A 26,127-nucleotide genomic window follows, 5' to 3' on the forward strand; every position below is an offset into this window, starting at 1 on the left:
TTTCTTTCTCTTTCTTTCTTTCTCTTTCTTTCTTTCTCTTTCTTTCTCTCTCTCTTTCTTTCTTTCTTTCTTTCTTTCTCTTTCTTTCTCTCTTCCTCTCTTCCCTCCTTTCCTTTCTTTCTTTCTCTTTCCTTCCTGTTTTTTCTTTCTTCCTTTCTCCCTTCCTCCCTCCCTTCCTTTCTTCTTTTCTTTCTTCTCTTTTCTTTTTCTTTTTTGAATGTCCTGACTCATAGTTCTGGCTACTTGGGATTGCCAATCTGAAAATGTTTTGTTCACCGTTCATAAAAAAACGATTTCATTATAAGAGTGTACAATGTGTGCCTCAGATCTCCTCAGTAAAATACCAGGGTTTTATTTATTTATTTATTTATTAACTGACCATGAAATCTAGATGAGTAACTGTAAAACAGTGATCTTCAAAGATTTGAGAGAAGATATGTTTAAAGGAAGGCTGGACCTTTCCTGTTTTTCTGTACGGGAATAACTGGGATTCCTGCCTTGCTGCCCTTGGTGGAGGTTCTGGAGCTGCAGCACTGTTTGCACAGGTGTCCTGCCTCTGTTGTGCCTCTGATGCAGCTTCTACAGTTGTTTTGGTTTTGGTTTGGTTTCTTTGTTTTTAAGCTGATAACACAGTTGCTCCTGAAGACATGTTTTAGAAGAGGTGTTGGTTTTGAAACTACTAGTGATTTGAAGGCAGAAGGAGCATCTAAAAGAGCAAAGAAACTACTGGAGTCTAGATCCTCAGCCATGCTAGGTGCTTAAGTATTTATATCCTGCAGAAATAAATGCATTTGAAGTGTAAGAAACACTACACTGCTTAAACGATGATGAGGGACCCTTCTGGGGGAGCACTGCACAAGCCATATGGTCTTTCAGATGACCTCGCTCAAATTGTAAACCTTCGTGATTTAAACTGAAAAGAAACAGCACAATCATCAATGTAACGGTTTATCTAATTTTAGCTCTTCAAGAGAAGGAAACAAAGAGCACTTTCAGGTCATGATGCGCTGCCCCTGGTGGGTTTGGTTGTGGCCCAGTCTTGTACCTTCAGACTGACATGGTTCAGTGGAGATTTGGAGAAATTAATTTTCTATATATTTCAATAAAGATGTCCAGTATGCTAAAGGAAAACTTTTCATCAGCTTTATCTTTGCTGTGACTTCAGAACTGTTCATGTTTTTGTTTTCTTACTTTACCAGTTCACATGTTTTCTGCACTGTTTTCCCCTTCCTTGTTTGTTGATTAATTGCTTGTTAACAATGTGAGAAAGAAATCTCCTCTTCTTTAGTGTAAGCCATATTAAAATAATATGAAAAGAAAAAAATTCTACAATGCATGCTACATCATAAAGGTTTAGTACTTGAGAAATTGAATATGTGGTTAGGTGTTTATTACACTTTTCCTATTTGAAGTTCAGTCAAGCTCTTCATAAAGGGTTTTCACACTCACTAGGAATTAAAATAAAAAATAAAACCCACCCTTACGAACTCTTATTTTCTTTAACTGGAGAGGATAATATTTTTCATAAATATGTAAATTTACTTTCTTGGAAACACTCTGTGCAGTCCTACATTCCATTTACAGATTCAAATTTTGAGTATAAAATTGTTATTCATGCCAACTAGTTCTTTCCTATTATAACAGGAAAATGATGCTCTGTTTTTTCTGGTGTTAGTTACTTTGTGCTCATTGAAATGCAGTACAGATAACAATTTCTTTTTTCTTTTTATTTTAAAGCCTTGAAGAAAGAAGAGAGCAGCTTTGATGAGGTAGGTTAAATATCTTTGTACCTTACATAGCCCAGGTATGCCTTAGTATTTCTCAATAACTCTAGAAGAAACCCATAGATAGTAATGTTATGATGTGCATGTGTGTTAGCACATGCATATTGCTCGAATGTATTTTCCAAATAACTGCCAGAAGAATTTGTTAGCTGAAAGCTCTAAATGGAATGCTGGGGTTTCTTTGGAATATAATAAAACTGAATGTTGTTTGAAAGGTGCTCATTGACAACCATTCAATGCAGAGAAATATTGCATGCAGAGAAAATACTTTATAGAACTTTGCCAATGGTAATTCTCATAATTGTAAGCCTGTATTGTGACAGAGGGGGAAAAAACATCACTCTTGACAGAACACCTTACGTAAAGTGCTGCTGCATTGGCTTCTTGATGAATATGTCAACTGAGAGAGATGCTTCTTAGGAAATTAAAAAAAAAACAACAAAAAAACAACCAATCCAACAGCACAAAACCAGCAGCTAGTTGTATTGATTATTCAGTGTAATCACTTTGGGGTCTTGACCTATCTATGATATGATATGCATGTTAATTTGTAAAATATGCTGCTCACGATTTGTGCCTGAGAGGTCCGGGTCAGTGCAAGTTGTCCTGCAGAGCAAGTTTATGCAGGAAGAGGTCTTGGTGTGGTGACTTGTCATATTGTGCAATACTTGCCTTGTACTTCCCTCTGCCACCATAGCTGGAAGCAAATGGAAGTGTTTTCATGTGTCGATGTTATGCTTCTGGCATTTCTGTGTTTTCTTCTTCATTGCATGCTGCAAGCTTAAATTCTTGGCTTATTACAGTGAGATAGCTGTTGTGTAATGCCAGATTCTAGAATAAATAAATGATGATGTAATGTCCTGGATTCTGGATCAAATCAGACTTCATCTCTTTCTAAACAGATCACATTGATGCTCAAATGCAGTAATAGCAATATAGATGTTTTGTGCTTTTCTGACATGCCAGAAAGCTGTTACTTGGCTCCACCTCTCCCAGGTCTGGAGTGAAAGTCATGGGGTCAGGTTCTGTTTTCAGGAACTCTTGTTGCATCATGCAGTGGTCCCAACTATTTTATTTCTCTTGTGACACTGATAGAATTTGTTCCCTCCTAGAAGTTAAACCTGTGTGGATATGTAGTTGGTAAACTATGAAGCCTTGTTTTACAACCCTTGGTCTGTTTTTGTCCAATAATTTCTTCTGAAGACTGCAGTGGTCTATTTGTTCTGTAACTTACCCAGTGAGTACCTCGTATTAAATTTGATACAGAATTTGAAAGGGTCCATTAAAAAAACCTGTCTTATGAAGATGGCAATTTTTCAGTCCCCTCTCCTTCCCCAGGATTGTTTATCTGCAGGTTGCATTTATTTTCTTTAAACTTGGTTCTCTGCTTGAACAGGACACAATTTGAGCAAATTTTTGTTTAAATTTTGGAAGTTGGGAGGAAAATAATCTTTCAAATATGTTTTCAATGGAATCTGACAGATTGTTGATGTGAGCTACTGCAGAGACAGTAAGAGGTGGCTAGTGAGAAGAGTACACAGAAGAATTTTCTTCCATCTCCTTTAAGTAGGGAAGAGCTTGATGTGACATAAGCATCAATTGGTTCCATCATTTTAGGTGTCATTTCTTAGAAGAAAGAAAAGTGTGCTGTGATTTTATGTTGTCATCTTCAAATTCAACACGACAGTTCTTGGTGATTTTCTAGCCTAAAGTGTGAATCAGAGAATGGGCTGTACCACATATCACTTAATTCCATTCTTTCAAGCATCCTTCAGATCAGAAGATGAAACAGACTTTGGTAACAATAGTATACCTGATTGTAATGAAACGTACTTCTAAGGAAGACAGTATCTGTGAGCAGAGGAGTGGGCACATTTGTTGGTCTTCACCTTGAAAAACACTACTAAGACCATACCGTGATATAAAAGGAAAGCAGTCTAGTCTTCTGACTAGTATATGTAGTATTCATATATCAGGGTTGCAGTTATGAAGAAGTTAGGATGACAGTAAGTGGGAACATCAGATGAGAAGAAGAGAGGAGGTATTTGTCCAAGCTGTCCAAAACTGTATGTCAGCTTTGTAGGTCTCCTACTACAAAAAGATGAAATAGTCAATTATTGAAGGGGAAATTGCATTTAACAAGCAGCATGTTCTCCCTTTATGATTAGTGGAAAGATACGCTTTTTCCTTTCATGGTGCTGAAAGATACTGTGTATCTCTTCTCACCCTGTGCTTCCCCTTTCCTGCAGGGAGGTTGACCTGTGAAGCAGGACTTGAACAAGTAGCAATGAACTTGCCAAGGGACTTTACGCTCTTGACAGGTGGAGAAGGAGGAATTTGTGTTTTAGCCTTTCCAATTGTGATCAGAACACCAGCAGCAGAAGCTGGCCAGCAGGGACTTGAAATCTCTGAGGGGGGAGGGAAAGTGGGATGAAGAGGAAAGATGATCCTTATAAAGCTGCAAGGTTTGGATTGGCAGCTGAGTCAGTTGTTAGCTTATTCTGTGCATTGTTGGTGCTACATGAAGTGCTTACTTGTTTGTCTCTCAAGAAGCGAGGGGGAAAAAATTGAGCTGTTCAGTGGCTCTTATTTTACCTGCTTTAATTGCACACAGTAGCTGAGAAATGTACAGCACTGCAGGAAGTCGTCTTTCTTTTCAAGAGAAACTACTAACAATTAAGATGTCAAACATGACAGGCAAGTGTACCACATAATTGCTTTCTGTGGGTTATGAAATTAATCTCTCCAGTAAATTAGGACCAAAAGAATCATGAGCAGTGAATCCTGTGAATGAGTTGCGTGTTAGAAAATATTTTTATTTGTAGAATTGTTTCAGGGATCTTAGCGGTGTATTTAGTCCAGCCTGTAAGGTCAGAGCACAACAATATTGAAAGGAGTTGTGTAGGATATCTCACTTTTTTTCTGCCTGCTGTTGTGTTGCTTTGATTAAATTTTGATGGAAAAAACCTCTTTTCTGTAGATGCTGCCAGCTTTAACTTTGGTCTGTGAGATCACTTGAATTAATCCATTTAATGGATTTAGTGGCAGTCTGCTCACCTTCCTAAGATGTTATGACATCTTCCAGAGACTCATATGAATAAAGGAGTGGATATAGACCACTCTTTCTATAGTCTTTTGTTCAAAGCAGTGAAGTAATCGTGTGGGGTTTTTTTTTCTTTTTTTAATCTTTAGTCTGTTCCTTTTTGTCATACTGGTCACATTGTGGGAACTGAAACACGGGCCTGCACCAGTATGACTGAAATCAGTGGGAAGATTCTCAGTGTTTTCAGTGGTTTGTGGATTGGTTTCTTCTGTCATGAAGTATCATGACTGGGGTGGCGAGGGAGGGGCAAGTTGTTCTTCCCTGTTTTCAAAGTTAATTTATTTGAATGGGAGTGAGTAAGGCATCTTCTCCTTGTATCCTGAAATGTACCTTGCCTGTTCTCCGAAGCAACCTAAGTTTTGCTCTCTGAGTATAGGTTTTGGCACAGTTAGCATCTGTTTTGCAGTTTTAGGCAAAGCACTGATTATCTAGTCTGGATACCAAGATAAAATGAACATCTCTGAGGAGCAGCTCTACATGAAAAGAGCAGTCTATAAACAAATGTGTCCCTTGAGTGAACATTTTATTTGTGCTCCAGTAGTTTGTCAAAGTTTAGATTTAACTTCCAGCTACCCAGGATTGCTTTGAAGCCTTTGGACCATTGGTGTAACAAGTGTCCACTCTGTCTTAAAATGATGGAACATTTTCCTTTTCATTTGATAAAGGCCAGCAACATGTGGCTGAATTGTAGCATGTTTGTGGGAATGACATCCAGTGTTGATGTTGTGACTAAACACAAGGCTGGTAACCTGTTCCTTTGGTTAGCTGCTGCTTGTTGTGATTTCTTTCTAAATTATTGTCAGTTAGTCTTGAGCTGTTGGTTCTTCTCCTTCTGTTGTTGATTTCTCTAAGCACTTATGTCATGATTTAAGAACTTCAATCATATGTGTGCACACTAAATACATTAATACCAATGTCACAGTGAAATCAAATTGCTTTGATTATTGCTTCTTATATAGTGAGTTGTATTGCCATTGCTTAGCTGTATTTTAATCTTAATTTTTCCCAATATCAAGAGCACCGTTTCTTTTTTATGGCCGCCTTTCTTAGGAAATTAGGATATTGTGATTGTGCCTGCTACATGTGTAATACTGTCTGACTTCACCCAGTAACTTTGAAGCTGGCTGACACTAGACATTTAGATGCTTGGTGGAAAAGCATGTGAGCTGGCTGAAGAATAGAGATAAGAATCACCTTTGATGGAAAAGCTGGAATGCGAGTTCTTGTGAGTACATGAGAATCTGTTTGGAAGTGTTATGAATACTCTGAACTCCTCAAAATCCTTGATACTCATCTACTCCTTACTACATTTAGAATGTCCAACTCTGAGCAAGCCAAATTTCATTTATTTCAGTCATGGAACAACTTCCATGTGTTTGAAGTGGAAGTGTGTGAAAGGGGAGGGAGTTTTGCCAAGTTACTTCTTGATTCTGTAATGTGCTTGTTCTCACAGTTTCTCTCTCACCCCAAACTGAAAAGGCTACTCCCTCTGTGGGATGTTGGCATGAAAAATGTCTTGGTTTAAAGGACACCCATCTCTGAACCAGAACTTTTGTGTAGAGATTATTTTGAATTTGAAGAGTTAAAGGAAAGGGTGTAGTTGGAAAAGAGAAGGGCTGTGTAAAGCATGAATGAGAGGCATTTGAATGCCATAATGCAGAAGGCACATAATACACTAATTAATTTTCCTGTATTTTTTTAAGTTTTATTTACAGTAAGTAGCTTGAGAGAGAAGTACATGTAGAAAATATAGATACAGAACTATACCTTTTCCTCCTGCAGGAATTATGGGAGATAGAGGAGAGAAAAAAATCTCGCTCTTTTGAGACTCAGTGTTACTTTTTCTAGGATCTTGGAGTAAACATTGATCTTTTTGCTCCTTAGAGACTTAAAAGGTGGGGTTGGTATGTGACATATGTAGAGAACAGCTTGTGATAACAGGGATTTTGAAAGACTGCTTGTTGTTCCCTCTTCTCGGGTGCAGTAATTCTTTATTGGTCTAAATAGAGTACAGTCATTACTAGTCATGGCTGAGCTGTCAGCTTCCTGATGACTCTGTTTATATTTAGGAAGCAGGACTCTAGTGGCTACTGAACTGCTTTATGTTGTGATATGTGGTATGTTACGGTGGAGAATTTCCAGAGAGTGGGTATGGGTAATGTTTATAAATGGCCTGAATATCTTTCAGGTGGTGCTGAGAACTTGTGTTTGACTTAGGGTGTGTGATGACTTTGATGCAGTTCTCATCTGCTTAATGCTGGGGCAAGCAGCTAGCGTGTAGTTAGTTGTGATTTGTGACTGAAGGCTGGTGGGGAACAGATGTAGGAGGGAATGTCATAAAGATAAAAAGTCCTAAACCTGAATTTGGAAAAAAACCCAGAAGAACAGGTGTCAAAGCAGTTTCTAAATAATACCAGGGAACTGGGTCAGAAAAACTTCATCTGGTGGTTTTAGTTACTTTGCCAAATGTCTACAAAGGTGTTTCAAGTGTCTAGGAAAATATGCTCATTCAGATACATTGTCACAGAACAAATAAGAGGAAACATAATTCCAGACAGAAGATGACTCAGTACTGGAAGTTGCTGCTTTTGAAATGTTATTAGAGATATGAGACCAGCAATTTTTTGGGGGGAGAAAAGAGGGAGATAAAAGCTGAATAATGTAATCCAATGCCTCCTGCAGGAGGACCATCCTCATTTATGCTGTTTTTGGGTTCACAAGGTCTTTCTGTGTCCAGTAGAGATTTTTCCAGACTGCCACCTTTCGGAGGGAAGATCGTTGGGGATGTTGCTGTCTCATGCACCTGTCCATGACAGAGGAGATTTCCCAGGAGATGGTTTGTATTCCCACCTCTCCTAGTTCCCCTTCTTCTTTCTGCCAGTACTGTTCACTTACACTACTGAGGATCTGGTGCTGGCCCAGTGGTTCCCTGGCACAGATGGCTTAGATGTCAGCTTGCCTGACTGATTTACTGGTGTCTGCTGCCACGTGTCTTTCGAGGCCATTCCAACGAAATGATCCTAATTGTGTCACTAGTTCTTAGGACTGGTGTGTGATGTTCGTGTGTACGCATTTGTAGCAGAAGAGTGCCAACACTTCGGTTCTTATAAAAACATTGTCAGCTGCTTAAAGGGAATAATTGTTTCCTCTAGAAGAAGACTGATAATACTATTAGCATTGCACTTCAGGTGAATCTGAGAATGAGGAGTGGGAATGGAAAAGAGCAAATACTGTCATTCTGCTAGAGCTCCTTATTAGATCAGCTGTGGGACAGATGTGCCATTGATCTGTAAAAATGCTGGTTTGTGAAACTTCCAATGACTTAAAACCCAACCCTTGGTCAGCCTCACATAATGTCTCAGAGAATTAGCAATATTTATATGCTGACCAGGGATTCCTGTCACTTCCCTGAGCTGTGTTGCATGTGGAATAAATTCAGAGTCTGGAAGACATGAGGCACCTCAGAACCAATGCAAGTTGATAAGTAACTGAGAAGTGGCAGGAAAGCCACCAAGAAAAGCTGACTGTGAAGTAACTGTTCTGTTGAGTCCAGTTTCAAGGCTTTGAAGCAAAATCTGAAATGGTGTGGAAAGTTTTGAGATTTAATTGGCAATGACTCTATACCCATTCAGTGCAGGAATTGTTCTTAACGTTGGGGGATGGATGTGGTCTTCAGGAGATGAAAGTTTGAGAACCCTCTGTTGTGGTAGAGGAAGAGTTTTAATCTTGAAGCATCCCTTAAATTTGTTGAGTGTCAGTGGCTTGAATTTTTGCCCCAGCCATCAATGTGTTCAGTTGCGCGTTCTTCTGCCTGACATGTTTGGTAACAATGCATCCATTTACCTTTCAGAAAGTGTGTATTATTTTCATGGACTAAGAAGAGTGTTTAAGTCAATTGTGAACCTGATTAGTCTCCTCCTTCTCTGCCTTCTCTTCTCCTGTAGACATTGTCTGAAGGAAGGGTTCATGTTATGAGTTAATATGCATGTGTCCTTTGCTTAATTTTTCTTTAAAAACAGATAGAGCAAAGGAGCAGAACTTGTTCTGATTCCATGTCCACAGCAGTGACTCGTGAGCATCTGGCCAAAATGCTGACATATAAAGCTCTGTTCTGATCTACAGGCAGAGAAACCTTGCAAAATGAAGATAAATTTCCAGGCCTAGTTCTCTCACTTGTGCATGTGTATTTTGGGATGTTTCTGCTGATGAGATGAGAGGATATGTGCATTCCAGAAATGTGGACTCTGAATGTAAGCTATTATTATTTTGATTAATATACTTACATGTAAATCCTGCTGTTTATTTTCTTGTGATATATGGGATATAGTAATTTGTTGATAGATTAAATAGAATAACAAAGCACAGTACGTTATGTATGGGATCCATAGCTTCTTGTTCTTGGCCTTGCTGGACAATCTCCTGATTGTGAGGTGAGAAATAATCATGTCACTTACTGCTTTTTTGCTTTTTTTCTTTCTTCCAAGCCACACTATTAACAGACATACAACTATATCTAAATCTTTTTCTCATGAAGGCATCTAAGTGAAAATTCTCTCTGTCTACTTTTTGGCTTTACTGAGAAATTCTACAGGTATGATGCCTCATCTGCTGTGTGTCACAATATCACTGACAACCACATATTTGCAGGATCCCATCCGTGGTAATCAAGGTTTTGAGTCAATTGACAGATCTTGCTATTTATTTGGAAGGGATAAGAAAAGGAGATTACAGGCTCTGACGAGCTTATTTAAACCAAATGGATTTTATGTGCATGGAACAATGTCATTTTGTTGATATTAAGACTTAAAGAAATTGTCATTGCCTTATACCTCTTTTATATATGTTCTGGAACGTATCCATTTCCCCTTCCAGCAAACCTTTCTACTTTGAAGCCAGTTGAGTCAGAGTCCTGCTAGTACTTCTTGTACTCTTTTCAGATATAGCAATTCTCCTTATCAAGTTTGAAAATTCAAACTTGGCTATTAGAGATTGTTAAATATGAAATATTGGCTGTAATTTAATAACCAAAAATAAGTGTGAATGCTGCAGAAAACTTAATGATAAATGACAGAGGCAGGGCTGCTGAGCGAGCACAAAATGCATTATCACCAATTCTAAGTAACAACTGGAATTGATTGTATTTAGAGTCTCCTGACATAGTTACCTAAATTGAATTATGTTTCTCAGTAGAATCCAGGTGTTCACCTTTTTAAATGTCTAGAAATAAAAACAGTACTAGCTTCAGAAGCTATTCACTGCTGTACCAACCCAGGAAACCCAGTAGCTTACAGTGTTTTACCTGCTGCCATGTATTCAGCAGGGCTTTTCTTTTTATGTGAACTTCTTTGGTAGCTTACATGTACAAAAAAATGTTCTTCCATACATATGTATTTGAGGAGTCTTCCTGTTTCTTTTAGTGAGAGTAAACTGAACTTCTTGTTGCCAGTGGATCATTACTGTACATAATCGCGCTCAGCAGCCTTTTTTTTTAGTGGTCTTTACCTTCCTTTTCCTCTGCTGAGACTGCACGTTGAGACTGTACCTGAGGCTGGCTTCATGCTGTTTTAGACTTGTTTTCTGTCTTCTGTCTTGAAAATTCAGCACTCTGAAGGAATTTGTTTGAGGTCACTTACTGTGATTAGTTAGGTCAGATATGCCCTTCAGCTTTGAGATCTGGAAGACTTTTTGTTATCCCAAGTATGTTGTAAGAAGTAGTGCAGAGGCTAGGATGCATGTTTTGGCTCATGTTATTTTTCTTAAATTAGTACCCTCTCAGATGAAGTATTTTTCCTTACTGTATTGTGAGTTAGAAGGAGAATGTGTTGAAATATGTATAGAGCTTAATCAGTGTCACCTTATTTTTATCTCCTTTTCTCCATTAACAGTTATTGTTGCTTTCTGACAGAGAAACTAGATTTTGACATGTTATCTTTTGGAAGTCCTTCTATTACATTTGTTTTGTTGCTGTTGTTTGTTTGTTTTTTCTTTGTTTTTCTTTTCTTTTTTTTGAAAACTGTCTACACACATACCTGTCCTGTCCCCCATGGGATTGGTGTGTCCAGCCTCTTCTTTATTTCTCTGTAATTAGTTGTCCTCTTATTATAACAACTTCTGGTTTCATTTTAGTTATTTCTTTTTATTCAGTATGGTGTCAAAAACTGTATCATAGTTCAAATACAGTGCCTTTAGCTGTTAGTTAGCTCTTAGGCAGAGATACAGTTCTTTGATTTCTCCTTTTTCTTTCTTGTTTGTTCCCGTTTTCATTTACAGCTTAGTCTCAGTGTAATTATCTACGTTCTCTGTATGTCTTTATTCTATTTGTCATGTTCTTAACTGGTGTTTTTACTTTGTCCATGGTGACAAGGATGCTACTGAAGTCCTTGGCAGTTGCTGAGGCAGCTCTTGGGGGCACGAGAGCACAGCCGGGTGGGAGCCCATGTCCTGAGTGGAGTGGGCAGGGAGAGGGGAGCACCTGCAGGCTGCCAGAGGCTGCTGGCACTGTCAGGCACTGTCAGAAACAATACAAAGTGTGGTTTGGTGGCTTTCATTTATTTATTGGCCTTCTAAATAGCCAGACTTATTAAATGATGTCCAACCTGCTCTCCTTTGTCAATGCCAATTCCTGATGCAGTTTTACAGTTAAAAAGCAATCTATGCTTGCACAGAAAAAAGTTTTTTAGCTTATCCGTGCGAAGAATGACACCAGTTCCATTTGTCAGATTCATTATCATTCTTACCATGTCCTGGCTTGTTTAGATGTGGGAAGTCTCTCATGACTGCAGGTTTGCTCATTTTGGAGGGGGAAAAAAATTCCGTTTAAAAAAAGAAAGAAAAAAGCAATCATGGTTTATTTTGGCTCTTCATGCACAGAGAGGAACCAGATACAAACAGGATGTTTGTTAGAGGCATCTCCTGCTGACCTTGGAGATGCACAGAATTCCCGAAACTAGAGGACAGCATCTGGAGAAATACTTGAGGTTTTGGGTTTTTTATTTGGTTAGTTAGTTATTACTGTGGCATGGCTCAGTTAAATGTGATTTGTCTGGCCATCATCAAATAGGACAGAAGCTCAGAGAAGATGAAGGGGTATGCAGAATTTGCTTGCCCTTCAAAAAGGCATGCTTTAGCACTTGAAGACTTTTTCTGTACAAATCAGTAAGAAAATGGTATTTTTATCTTTGAAAGTAATTTTGCAGCAACTAAGCAGTCATAACTTGTTACATGTATTTTTTTATATCTTGAGAACAGACCTTTTCAGTGGTGTGGAGAGAGTGCTTAGTCATACATTTTATATGGACATATAGACAATGGGCTCAAATAATGAGATTTGTGATGATATTCGGCAACCAAAAAGTTGTGATATTCAACAAAATGCTCTTTCAAAATTAAAAAAATAAGTTACTGTTAAAAAAAAAGTTCTATCATATTTGAACAAATACTGTCAGGAAACACAAGACTCTTTTTCTTAAATTTCCGTTTTATGCATTAATTTCAACGACTTTCTGACTGAAATGCTCTGGTAGGTTTATTCCTAATGTTCCTAATTCTTTCCTAATTCCTAATTATTTCATTCATCCACAAGTGGGGAAGAAATGATGTAGACAGTCAAAGTGGTGTTTCATTTTGGTGTTGGCAGTTAAGCTTCAGAGAGGACACTGGTGTGAATCTGTGCCCAAAGGACGTAATAGAGTTCATGAGTATATTTAATACTCACTGCTGAGGAGGTGAGCCTAAGAGGTGATTTCAAGAGGCTGCTGGGCTTCAGTGGTGATGCAAGATTTTGGAGCAGATGTTCTACTGTGAGTGAATCCTTATCTTAGAAGCCTATGTGAATTGGGTTTATTTTATTGTTAAAATTTGTTAAAATTTGGCTATCTTCCTTGCTCAGTTTCTATCTTCTGTGAAAAAATGTAGAGAGAAGGCCTCTTGGAGAGAAAGGCAAAAAGTGGAAAATGTAATTCTTTTTTCTTTTGCCGAAGAACGCAGATGGAATTGGAGATATTCAGTGGGAACATTTTAATTATCCTCTGAGTTTACTTCTTAGCCTTCTTCAAAATTTCAAATGTAGATATTAAATTAGGAAGAAGTTAGACTACACTGTCATGATTCACAACCTCACTGTGTTACCACAGGACCTCATATCTTGCACTCACGGTGTGTCAGTAATGGTCTGAGCTACTCTGAGAGAAAACAACATCCAGAATAAACTGAGTATCATCCACCACAACCTTTAACTAGGTACAAGAAGAAATTTTACCTGGACTGAAAAAAAGGGGCTCAGTCTCCAAGTTCAGACAATGCTGTTTCCTAGTACTTATTATGCTGGGGACTGACCAGGTTTGCAGGAAGGAACCTGGGGGTCCTGGTGGACATGAAGTTGAATGTGAACCAGCAATGTGCCCTTGCTGCAAAGGCAATGTTGTCCTGGGGTGCGTTAGGATGAGTGTTGCCAAAGGTGAAGGGAGGTGATCCCTCCCTTTCACTCAGCACTGATGAGGCCACACTTGCAGTGCAGTTCAGTTCTGGGTCCTCATTACAAGACAGACATAGAGAAGAGCCACTAAGATGATTAAGGGACTGGAGCATCTCTCCTATGAGGAAAGACTGAGAGAACTGGGACTGTTCAGCCTGGAGAAAAAAAGGCTCAGCAGGTGATCTTACCAATGTCTATAAATGCCTGAAGGGAGGATGTACAGAAGACAAAGGCTCTTCTCGATGCCCTGTGACAGAATCAAAGGCAGTGGACGTAAACTGAAACACAGGGAACTGAAAACCTCTGAGCATCAGGAAACATGTTTTTACTGTGGGAGCGACCAAGCACTGACAGAAGTCGCCCATTAAGATTGTAGAGTCACCATCTGCAGAGAAGCCATCTGGACAACCTGCCCATCGGGTGCAATGTGATTTAGGTGGCACTGCTTGCCCAGATAGGTTGGACCAGATGACCTATGGAGGAGCCTTCCAAATTCCACCATTCTCTGATTCATGAAGTTTATTACAGGCTGCTTTCTTTCTGCGATTGTTTGAAGCTTTTTGCATTGCTTGTCACAAACAATTGACTTTTGATAAGTTTTGATAAGTTTTGTCATTTGTGATCACCTATAATATTCTACGTGTTTCTCTAAAGAGACATGATTTGCTTCATATATGATTCTGTATGGTACATTACAAATAATTGTTGTCCAAGTTCTATAAAGACTGTACAATGTACTGTTTCAAACCACTTGTTTATAAAAGCTTAGAAGAAATCTCAATGCAAAGATTCTCTAGAAACATCTGTATTAAAAAGTTTACATTTAGAAGCTTATTCCTATCCACTGCTCATCTGCTGGAGACACCTCTGGAAAAGTCCTTCTGTTTCTTTCCCTCCTCAAATCTCAACACTTTGTATTCCAGAGCAAGCAACACAGAGCTTATTGATGTGGTTTGAATTCTTACAGTAATATATAACTTTACCTCTTATCTCCTATTTCCATGAGGCATTAAAAGAATAAAAGGGACTCTTGTGCTGTTTGTTTATATATATATATGTATATACATATATCCACATAATATGTGTATTTAAGCTTCTCCTTTCCCTGCTCTTCCATGAGATTAGTTTCAAAAGTGGGAGGCTCTGAGGGAGTAATCTACAGATGGAAACCACCCCTATTTATGAAGCTTTAAAAGAACTACATGCTTCCAACAGAAATAAAGCATCTTTTGCCTGGAATTATTCCTTCATAACAAACATGCAGCCATTTTGGGGCTCCAGATTGATTTATCTGGAAAGAGGAAATATTTACTGCCAATAGCATAAGACCAAAAATAGTCTTTGTCTTATAAAGGGAATTCTGCACCATGTCTTGAGTTTTCCCTTTGTAAAGGACACTAGTAAAGCTGGGGAGGGACAGCATTGGAGAAAAGTGAAGAATTTTCTTCTTTTTTTGTGTATGATTTGTAGTGGTTTTAGGCAGTAGAGTGAGAGGGGCGATGCTTTTTTTAACACACTGTTCTTCCTTCGTAAACCTAGGGGAAGGGGGAGTATCCCATCACACGTAGTACTGCTGTGTGCAATTTTTTTCCTTGGTTCTCACATTTATTTATTCTTTACATATGTTTCAAACTCTTCTTAAATACACACTATGTGGACTTGTGTGGAGCAAATCTGGGTTAGTTGAAACTTCTCAATTCTTAATCTGAAGTGCGGCCTTTAAGTGCTTCTTATGGTGAATTACTCTGCTTATGGACTTGTTCCTGAAATGTTTCCAGTTCTGGAATTGGCATTAACATTAGAGAAATGTCCTGTGGAAAAAAACAGCTGGGAAACCAGAGTCTAACCAAAATTACTCATTTCATCTTACCAGCTGTCAACAGGACTCCTGGTCGTAATTCTGGCTTTAACACTTAGGGGTCTAACACTTGATTTCTAGGACAGGGTCTGTGAGCTGATGATGATAATAGGGCTGTATTCCTAACTTGAAAAGGCTGTGTTGTACATGTAAGTTGTCTGCTTATGCATAAAGCTGCTGTCAACATCAAAGAAGCACAGCTGAATGACCTCTATTTTTGAAAGTGTGGCATACCTTTATTTCATTTTGCTGCTTAAGATTGACACAAGATCACATTTTTTACCTTACATGATTTTACTCCTATTTTTTACACAAAGTTTACCTTTAAGAGGTAAACTGCCTTATATTAGCTTGCATTTCTGTGGAATTGCTGCCATTTCGTAATAGCAGGACGACATGCATCTTGCAAACTCATTCATGAAGCTCTGTGCTCAGCCCCAAACTTCTTCAGTAAAATAGTTCAAAAGATTGTGCTCATTGTGCTAATAAATGGTACCCTTAGGCTCCTCCTTGATCGAGGTAGGGGATGCTTTAAAACTGGACCATAATTAACTGTGCAGTAAAACAGAATTGTCGTTAATTTATGTTTTTAAGAGGAGGGACTAAATTATGTTCACTCTTGCTGCACAGTTTTGGAAAAGAAAAATGTGCATTAATAAACAACACATCTATAATTAATTAATGGTCCCCTGGAGAGAGTTTGCTCCCAAACTAACTAATTAGTGTGTAAAATACTAAAAAATTAATCCCAAAACACATAATGAAAAATCAGCTATGGATTAGTGAATTGTGGTCATTAAAACAGATTTTTTTAATTTTTTTTTTTAAATTTTGTCTTAGTGGCTAAAGTTAACAACCGAGACAAATGCAAAACAAAACACCAATGTTGAGGTGCATTTTGACATCTCATTAATATGCTATGCCAGTAAAAATATCATAAAGCTCTCACCAGAATTAATGTGAACTATAAAACTATTGTTTACTCTGGACTGATTAAAAAATGAGTATTGATTACTGTTTTGGTTTTTATTACTTAGGAAGACCTGGGCAGGGCCTGAATATTAGAGTCCTCAAATTGATCCTTCCCTTCTGTTATCACTCTTTAATCTTCTGTTGTGTTTGTTATTTTTCTCTCTTTTCAGATAGACTGATAGATCTCTTGAATTTGATCAGAAAAATACATTTCAAAAACCAACTGTCTGGTAACCTAGATGGGGTCAGCCCTTTATGTGCCTTTTAACAAACAGGTTACCATGTTTCTCCTTTGGATTCATATTATTGGTAACTGAAGCAGTTTCTAGTATTTGGTTCCTAAATTCTTCATAAAGTTTTTGCAAAGCATGAAGTGCACTGTGCTTTGTGTGCTGAGAGTCTCACTGACTTCCAGGGAAATACATGAACATGCCAAAAATGCACGTACTCGTAGAATCAAAGCTTTAATTTGTAAATTGATGCTTAATAAGAAAAACAGGCACAAGGTAGTAATTTTTCTTGTTGAAAACAATGGTTACTGCTCAGGTAAATGTTAGCAGAATTGATTGATTGCCAACAAGAGGTGTAGAAGTGATTAACATGACAATGTGCAAATAATGTCATAATTTTTTTCCCTTGCAGCCGCAGCAGGCATATAAACTGAACTTTCAGGTTTCTAGTTTTTTTTGGAAGGAAAAAAGTGTGTTACAGAAAACTTGGGAAAGAAAATTAAAATTCTTCTGTACTTAAGTTTTCCTTATGAAGTCTCTGTGTAATGCTGCTTCAGCCTAACTGATACCTATTCCTTTTATACTATTTAAGTGAAGCTTTGATGCATGCATAGGTACCTCCTGCATCCCTTTCTTTCCCAACTCCTAAATCCTGCTATGTTATGCTTTAATATGAAAAGATGAACTCTACTTTTCTTCTCAGAAAATGAGTTTTCTAACTCACTCTGCATTTGTCTTTGACTGTATGCAACATTAAAAAATTGTTTTAAGGAAGTGTATGTTTAAGAAGTAGCAAAGGATATTAGAAATATTCATAGTGACTTTCAATCTTTTAAGGTAATAAAAGAAACACAAATCTACTTTCAAATATAAGGAAAAATTTTGTATTCATTCTAAGTGGTTGTATCTAAACATGAATGCAAGTGCAGAATAAATTAGTTGCTGTTAAATGGAGGGAAGTTTTCTGTGAAGAGCTCAATTGAATTAACTCATTGCCTCATGTTGCTGACTCTACCTTCCTGCAGTACAGGTGCTCCAGGACTGGTTCTGAAGGCAAAAGCCTTCTCACATCCTGGAGTGGGGGTGTTTTTTTTTTCGCCAAGATTTGGGACAGTGAAGAATGTCTGGGCAACAGAGCAGATGTTGGAGGAGGGGACAAATGAAAAACATCTGGAGGTTCCTCTCACTGGAAGGGTATGTGCACTGCCTCAACAGAAACCACAGAGATTATCTATTGAGTGACAGAGAAAGCATACTGGCTGAGTGGTGTCATCCAATATTGGCATTTTTGTGTTTGGAGCTAAGAGTACATAAAAATCACAGTGACATGGTAATGTTTCTTAGGGATAATTTTGTTAAACAATACTATTTTTGCTGGTGAAACTCTAGGTGTAGTTTTGGCTTTGTACTGGTTCATCCTTTGCAGTTCCCGATTTGTCTTTCTCAGATGTCTGACATAAATAAAGAGAAAAAAATGTATCATTTTGCTGAAATGATTTGTCTCTTAGAAGTCCAGCTAATCACTAGAGCTTTTGACAAATCCATAATGGAATAGCCTAGAGAGAATGAAGAGAAGAACAGCGAAGAAAAACTGGACTATAGTGAAAGCATCTGGGAATTTTTCAGGGAGGGGAAGATGTCTTAATACTTACATAGTATTCAAAATGTGACTTAATTCTCTAGAGAATGTGCAGACTTCATAAAAATGTTAATGAAAAGCAAGTGTTTTATTATGAAGTTGCCTTCTTTCTGCCTTCTTGAAAATTCTTAAATATTTTAAAATAACTTGCAACTAAACTGTTTTTGTCTGGCTCCTGTTAACATCTAGTTTCTATTTGCATTCCTAGTCAGAATAGTTTCACCTTACAACTTGGATTTCCTGTGCAGTATTTCTAAATGGGACCACAGGGACTTGTTGCTTTAATTTGTTTGTATTCTGTTTCCTTCAAGCTTGGATATATCTTGTGTATATGTGTATGTGCTCTTTTGTTGAACAGCAGGGGAGAGTTGTGAGTAAAGGCTCCTTTGCTGTAGAAGTGTAGTATGCCTTACTCTTTGAGCTGGGAAATAAACATTTTATCTATTCTTCAAAGTACTGAGATTTCACATCCCTTTTTCATCTGTAACAGGATAAGAAACCTCTTCCTAAAGAAGATCAAGCCCACTGTGGAAAAGCTGATAGTGTTTGAACATGTGTATCTTACATCCCAGCTGAGTTTTGTGATCACCAGATAATATTCTGTTTTACAGAGATGAGGAGACAGATCTAAGTCCAATTTTGGTTCTAAAGAATCCTTTCTTAATGGCAGCTTTCCTGGAACCATTATGCTCTGGCAAAAAATGGAGAATTTTTGCCCAGCTAAATTTTATCTATTTTTCTATTTCTTGACCTAATACATGATAATGCTTTATATTTAATAAAGAGTATGTATAGCTTTTGACATATTTCTTAAAGATGTGCTTATCATCATCTCTATTTCAAAATCTTTTGTGTATGGGAGTTCAGTTATCTTGCTTGTAGCTCTCATAGTAATATACCACAGGCTATTGTATATGTCAAATTATTTTTTGTGCTTTGTATGTCTAATATTGTGGAATCATTTTCATTTCCTCTTCTCTTTACATTTGGTTCTTATGCTTCAGAATACTGCTTGTCTCAAATTAACACTTTTTTTTTCAAATGGAAATATTAGTTTTTATCTTCACTCTGTAGAATTTTTGTAGTGTTGGTGCAGTTTGCACTTCCATTGTTTGGGGTCTGACAGCCCTGCCACTAATTTCAACATTTCCATGAGCTCACAAGTACGCAATAAAATACTTCTGTGTAGAAAAGTGGCGTACCAAGATTTCAACTGAAAGAAAATAATGAGGTTGGAAGAAACCTCACTGGGTCATTTTGTTTAGTCTCTCATTTGAATATTTTGGAAAATAATGCTATAGAAAATACTTAGAAAACAAGGGAGGCTAGAAAGGTTTTAGTTTTGCTCTGAATTTAAAGAAATACATAAGCCCAAAATACAGGCAAATATTCACTTTATAAGCACATTTTTTTTTCTTCCCAAAAATAAAGATAAAAGAAAAAAAGTATAGGATGTGCATTTCTGTTAGCATGCAGCCTCTTTCCACAAAAATGTTATAATTTATGGTGGTAGCCCATATTTACATAACACTGGAACAGAAACTGTAGTTGCAGTATTACTGGGAAGAAATGCCAGACTTGCTCTGTCTTGTCTCTGGTTGTTTAATTACTAAGATTTATTTAAAGTACTTGCAGCACTTGCTGAAGGTGCTCTGCACAACAGCTTCCATTCGCAGAGATATGTTTCTTGGTAATCCAGGGTTCTGAACCCTATAAGATGGGATTCTGAAAGTACTTTACAATACAGAATCTCTTTTTATTCTTAAGAATGCCTCTTGCAGTTGTGTTAAATAATTTATTTTCATATATGGAATTTGAAACATGGTGCTTCTGCTATTTCAGCAAATTATGAGTGTTTAAGTCTGTAACAGACATATTTTAAGCAGCATAACTTCACATTGCATGTGTATTTACACTAGAACTTTTTAGTAAACCCCAACCAGCAACCAAGCACCTACCAGCCATTCTCTCTGTCCTGCTTGCAGTGTGATGGGAGAGAGAGCTGCAAAAACAAGAAAAATTTGTGGGTTGGGGTAAAGACAGTTTAATAAGTGAAGGGAAGAAAAAAGAACCCCAAGTGATGCAAAGGCAATCACTCACCACCTCCCACAGGTAGAGTGATACCCAGCCAGTCTCTGAGCAGCAGCTACCTTGGAAAATTCCAACACCCAGTTTTTATCACTGATCATCATATTATGTGTCCCAGAATATCCCTTTGGTCAGTTGGGGTCAGCTGTCCTAGCTGTGTCCCCTCCAAAGCTCTTGACCACCCTCAGACTGATCATCATGTCAGCAGTCTGAGAAGCAGAGAAGGTATTTAGTCCATGCAAGCACCACTTGGCAGCAGCAGAAACATTGTTGTGTTACCTACACTGTTTTGATCATAATTGCAAACAGCACCAGATGGGCTGCTATGAAGAAAATTAACTCCAGCCAGCCAGGGGCAGCACACCTTACCTTGTTTTTCAGTTTACGTTGCTACAAACAGCAGTACTTAAATGCTTTAGGAGGACATTAACCTTGACCATGCAGTACTCTGGAGACTGGAGTTCCTGCTCTGACAGCTCTAAGGGCACCTCATTTCCCAGAACAGCTGGGTTTTATGAAAGAAATGTTTTCTGCTGTTACTGTCAAGTAAATAATGATAACACATTTTGTTAACTGTCTGGTGGCACCTGAAAACTTCTGGTAGTAACTGCTATTTCTTGATGCATTTAATATAAACTTAAAGGAGTATAACTTTATTAATGTTATTACAGATGTGTGTATGAATTTTTATATTCTGATCACACTTCTATAGGCAGTTTCATGGTGTGACTTGGATGAAGTTTGTTGGACATTATCTTTATGTACCTTTCTTAGTTAGTGTGAGTGGTATATGGTATCTTGCTCTAAATTGTTGTGGGACTCCCTTGCTGGAAGAGGGCAGTCTAGAGGAAAGGTTCCAGGGTACTGAAATAAATCATCAGGAGCAGCATCCTAGTTTCCTTCCATTTCTAGCAAAGTCACATTGTCCAGGACCCCTCTAGTTGTTTACAGATCAAGAGAAACAGTTGACCCATTCATGCGTTCTGGCATAATGGCATCTCGTGTCTGTACTCTCCTATCTGCCTGTTTTCCCAGCAGTTTCTGCTGTCCTGAATGACTTGCATTCAAGAGAGACTTGTTAAAGAACGCAGTCTTGCACACAGCCATTGATATGGAGACTGCTGTAAAGGGGAAACGAAAGTATATTGTTTAGAGACTTCTGTCAGAGATGTGGAAGGAAGGGAGGAAGGAGGAAGGAAGGAAGAAAGTAAGGAAAGAAGGGAGAAAGGAGGAAGGAAGGAAGGAAGGAAGGAAGTGGGTACACCTCATCTTGTGTCAGTGTTGGGGAGACGATGGAGAAGGCAACAGATGGCTTCAGTTACCTGTTGAAGGATCAGGATACTTACAAGTTGGGTTAGAGGGGTCAACTAGATGGTCAAACTGGCAAACAGAAACTTGGAAAGTCTTTTGGAAGGATGGACTGCCTCCTCTTCAGACAATTATCTGAAATACAAGGAGATTAAGTAATTCAAACAGAACCTAGATTTGGTGTAGTCCACTGAAATACCATCTGTTTCTTAAAAATAAGGCTTTCAGATCAAGTGAACCACATTTTATCATCCCCAAGGTAAAAGGTGGGAAAAAGAGAGGGAGTTAGGAAGGGTTCTGTGAGTGCACATAAGAAAAAATCATTATGAAAAGTGATTAAGTACTTCAAAAATGTCACTTGATCTAGGAATTGGGTTTTTGACATGAAGCTCTGAATGTGGCGTAACAACATCAACACTTCATCTGCTAGAGTGATTTACTCCTTCAATTATTTTAACTTTGGGAACCTTCTTGTTTGGGAACTGCAGTTGGCAAAAGGCAAATTTCTGTTCAGTGCACTAGGAAGAAGAGCAGGAATTCCTGTGTCTTTGTATAGCATCTCATCTCATATGTACTTCAACATTTGCTATTCAAATAATATTGAAGTAAATAATAGCTCCCATTAATTAATGAGAAAGAAACGTTGACTGTATTTGAAGGTACTCTGCCCAGAAGGGAATTTAAACAATATTTAAAATATACATGAATAATCAGAAATCCATGTGTTAAAGCTGCACAAAAGCCATTGTAGCAGGGCTGTTTCTATAGGTTCGTTGGCATCTTTATTCACTAGCGTATAGATAGTACAGGTGTGAGTAGGTATCTGAATGAATTGGTGTTAGGGTCATAAGGATGCTGAGGGGAAAAAAAGACATCTTGGCTCCTAGAAATTAAATCTGAACCCATGTGGAGCTTTGTAATAGGGCAGGAAAAGCTGATCCCTTTCAAGATCAAAACAAAAGTCTGAGAAGGGCACATGTGTTAGCGGCTTCCAAACAGTTCAGTGTTCAGTATTAGAGATAAAGGTCTTCATAGGCAAAAAGCTGGAAAATGTTATTAGTTTACAAAATGTGATGTAATGAAGTAGTTTAATAACTTATTGTGGATAAATTAGTATATGAACACAAGCTATAAATTACATCAGCAGTTTGATTGTCACTGCTGTGTCTTTTTAGCGGATCATTTTGTCAATATAATTTGAAAGTGCTTTCATTATATTTTAGGAGGTGAGATTCAGTCAAAAGAGAGTGAGAATATGTCACTTCACCAGTGTAATTTCTTTCTAGTTGTGGTTCTGAGAGCTTGTTTCTAGTAGGTCTGATGAGGAAAGGTAGTTAATTTGGGTTTCTAAAGTATTTTTAGCTTAAAGTGCTTCATGCAGAGGGGTATAATTTTCTATTTGACTTCCACTGATAGCATTTGTATTTAGAGAGCAAGTAGTGGGAAGGAAAGGAACTAAATAGTTACAAAATGAAGATTTTAAGAGTGCTACTTTATTTTTTAAATATTTCTGCTTGCTCTTGCTCCTTCTTCCCCTTTGAGCACATATATTCTTTTTTTTTTAAACTGGGGAGGCAGATTGGAGTGCTTTTTTGTCCCTGTAAAGTACACAGAATATAGTGGTTACATATTTCTGAGGGCAGTAGGGTTGGGACAGAGCCTTGCTGAGAGGAAGTTGGAGTCCCAAGATGTTTCTTTTTCTTTCTTCCCTGGCTCTTCTGGGGAATGTCAGCCATCTGAAGTGAACTCTGCATGCTCAAAAAGTAAAACATTTGCCAAAGTAGTTCTGCAGACTGTACAAATAAACTATGTGGCAGAAGGATGCCAGAGAAAATCTATGATTGAGGATATTTATGGTCACTTCCTTCAGTTTTGTACCAAGACCTCTCTAAGATGAAGGAATGATTTATTTTTCGATGTAAAGAGTCTGTTTTGCATTGCTAAGGAATAACATGTGGGAAAGAGGAGGAGCAAGACACTATCATTTATTTTGCCCGTCAGTGAGCAACACTTTGAGGCAATAAGCAGATTCGCCTACAGCTGTGCTCAGCATGTTAGAAATCAAACAGGACAAAGCCTCCTTTCTGGCACAGAAGGCAGAAAGTAGAGTGAGAGGAAAAAAAACCAAAAAAAAAGCGTTGAGCCTGGCAAGATTAACAGAGTAAGAGAATTGTGAGGGGGAATGATGGAGAACACAGGGAAAGACTTGGAAGCTGAGTTAGTAGTTGGGAATGTGGGGAATGTGTAGAGAGGCCTTCAATAGCATCTCTTTGGGTTTTTCCTTTCTAAATCATGTCATATCACTCATGGAAAAGTCTGTGAGGAAAAATATCCTCCAACCTTTTGTGGTTTACATGTGAATGGAGGCAGCTGGTCGGAGCCATGCCAGAGGTTGCTGTTGTGCTGTCCAAAGCAATTGCCTCTGAATTGCTTGCAAGGACTGAGCAAAATAGAGCTGGTATTGCCTTAGGAAAAGAAGTTTCTCTGAAAAAGGTGTTCTTGTGATTCCATTGTTGTGAGTCTTTCAAGCAAATTTCTTTGGAAGACCAAAGAAATATTGATACTATTTTATTAAGGGTCATAGAATCAAAACAGCTATCTTTCCTAAAAGAAGTCTGTGGTGTGGGTCGTAGGTTGCAGAGTTGTGTGCAGTGTTCCCCCCTCTAGATCAAGCTAATCAAATGATCTACTTCTCTTTCCTATTTGGAGCATAATGTATGTACGTAGCATTGAGACGCACAGTGTGTTTTGGCAAGGCCGTTTATTGTCTCTACCACTGATTGCTAAGAAAAGTAGTTTATGTTGATGGTAGATTTCCAATCCCATGCCCCCTGAGCTGTCTTCAGTTGATAAGCTAATTAATTGGCGGAGAAAAATGGTGCTGAGACCCTTGCCGCATAGCACCACGAGCATCTTTAGATGTGGAGGTGAATCGAGCACATAATCCTAAACAAACTGCTCATTGCTGGATCTGTGTCAACCCACAGCAGCTGCTGGTTTTGAACTTGGGAACAGTTAGAGTTGATTGATTAACTACTAAAATGGTGTTAGCAGTAGGATTTGGATATATATTAAGCACCTGATAGGAGCACATTACGAATGTACACAGCTGCAGACTGGTGTCTGATCTAAGCAGGCTGAGATGAACGGGATATACTCCAAATGAGATTAAGTGGAATATCCCTTTTCTCGTAACTGCACAGATGAGTCACATTCATAGGCATTTGATAACCTTGTGGTTGGAGCTGCAAGATTTAAGATCCTTTAGGATACCTGTTTGGCAGAGTCTAAATGTCAGTGTGGAAGTGTGGAGGGTTACAGTATGTGCAAGTGCATACCTTTGCATTCTTAGTTTATGTGGATCTATGCAGTGTTGGCTGTTGCCACAGGTTCAGAAGCATTTGACTAGCAGTAAGTCCAGATAATTCTTTGTTCTTGTATTTCACTGCCACGGTATTCATACAGTGTTAGAAAGTCCTTTCTCCCATTGGAAAGTAGCACTGAGAATAGCAGCCATCTGAATAAATTATTTCTTTGGCTGAAGAGGTGAAGGCTTTTGAACAGAAGTCCTGCCTTCAAATCTGGGCAACAAATGTTCCGTATATGCCAAGTGCATGTTGTTTGTGCTTTCACTCTCAGATGTGGTAATTTTAAATTTAATCATGTGAAGGATTGTATTTATTTTACTCATGTGTTACTAATCTGTGTAATTTAACAGCAAGTAGGGACATAAAATTCATTAAGATCCAGATGATAAAAAAAAAAATTGGCTGAGATCCCTCATCTCATTCTAATACTGAAAGCAGAAAGTGGCAGTGGGAAGCACAAAACTGTGATTACTAAAGCTGTTATTTTTTGCTGATTCCTGCATTATAACCTGACGTGATGGTGCAGCAGCGTTAGAAAGGGTCTTCCATTTCTGCAGTTTTTTTACCTCTATGCTTGTCTCCTATGTATTTAGTTAGATTTATTTGGTTGGTTTGTTTGTACTGGCACTTAAAATAAAAAGTAGTCCTCAGGATGACCGACTGCCTTTTGCCTTCTACTAGGAATGGAGCAGCACTGGTGAGTGCCTCTTCTCTAGCTGGGGTAGGAGGTTGAAATAGCCAATTGTGTTTGTTAAGTCTTCGTAGAAATGAGAAAAAAACATTTTTTACGTACAATCTCAGAGTTTCTTTTTGGCAGCATGTGTCATCCACTCAGAGGATTCTTCAAGATGATGGTGTTTGGTTTTGGTGGTATTTATTTGAACTTTTTGATACTTTTATACTCATTAAAATACTTTTAAAGTAGCAGTAGTTTGAAGAAACTGATAAAATTTCATTATAGCTGTTCTTATGAGATGATTAGGAAGGAGGAGTCAAAGAAACTAATGTTACTTGCATGTTTCAACACTTAAACATTTTTTAGATTGACTCTTAAATTCTATATATTTTTTTGACAAAATGATTACCTTTGAGCATCTTTGCACAACAGTAGCTCAATGTACAATATTTCTTGCTGGAAAGTATCCTATAGTGGTATGGAAGTTCAAAATGTATTTGCAACTGATGTGTATATCTTTCATATGTATCTTTTGACTATTAGATGGGAGATCTAGATGAGAATAAATAAATAAACATATATATACCCACATATAGTAAAGCTTATTATGGTATAGACATATAATGCT

At 38.0% G+C, this 26,127-nt stretch overlaps 1 protein-coding gene across 1 annotated transcript in view; it reads left to right on the forward strand.

Annotated features, from left to right (window-relative positions):
* The window catches only part of CDK14 (cyclin dependent kinase 14), a 314,027-nt gene that overhangs the window by 4,941 nt on the left and 282,959 nt on the right, over nt 1-26,127 (forward strand). Inside the window, exon 2 of the mRNA XM_027639274.1 lies at nt 1,738-1,769. Coding sequence (XP_027495075.1) covers nt 1,738-1,769 — 32 coding nt within the window. The remainder of the gene's footprint in view (nt 1-1,737; nt 1,770-26,127) is intronic.

The sequence above is a fragment of the Corapipo altera genome, unplaced genomic scaffold (assembly GCF_003945725.1).
Source record: "Corapipo altera isolate COAL_440 unplaced genomic scaffold, ASM394572v1 44, whole genome shotgun sequence".
Taxonomy (NCBI): Eukaryota; Metazoa; Chordata; class Aves; order Passeriformes; family Pipridae; genus Corapipo; species Corapipo altera.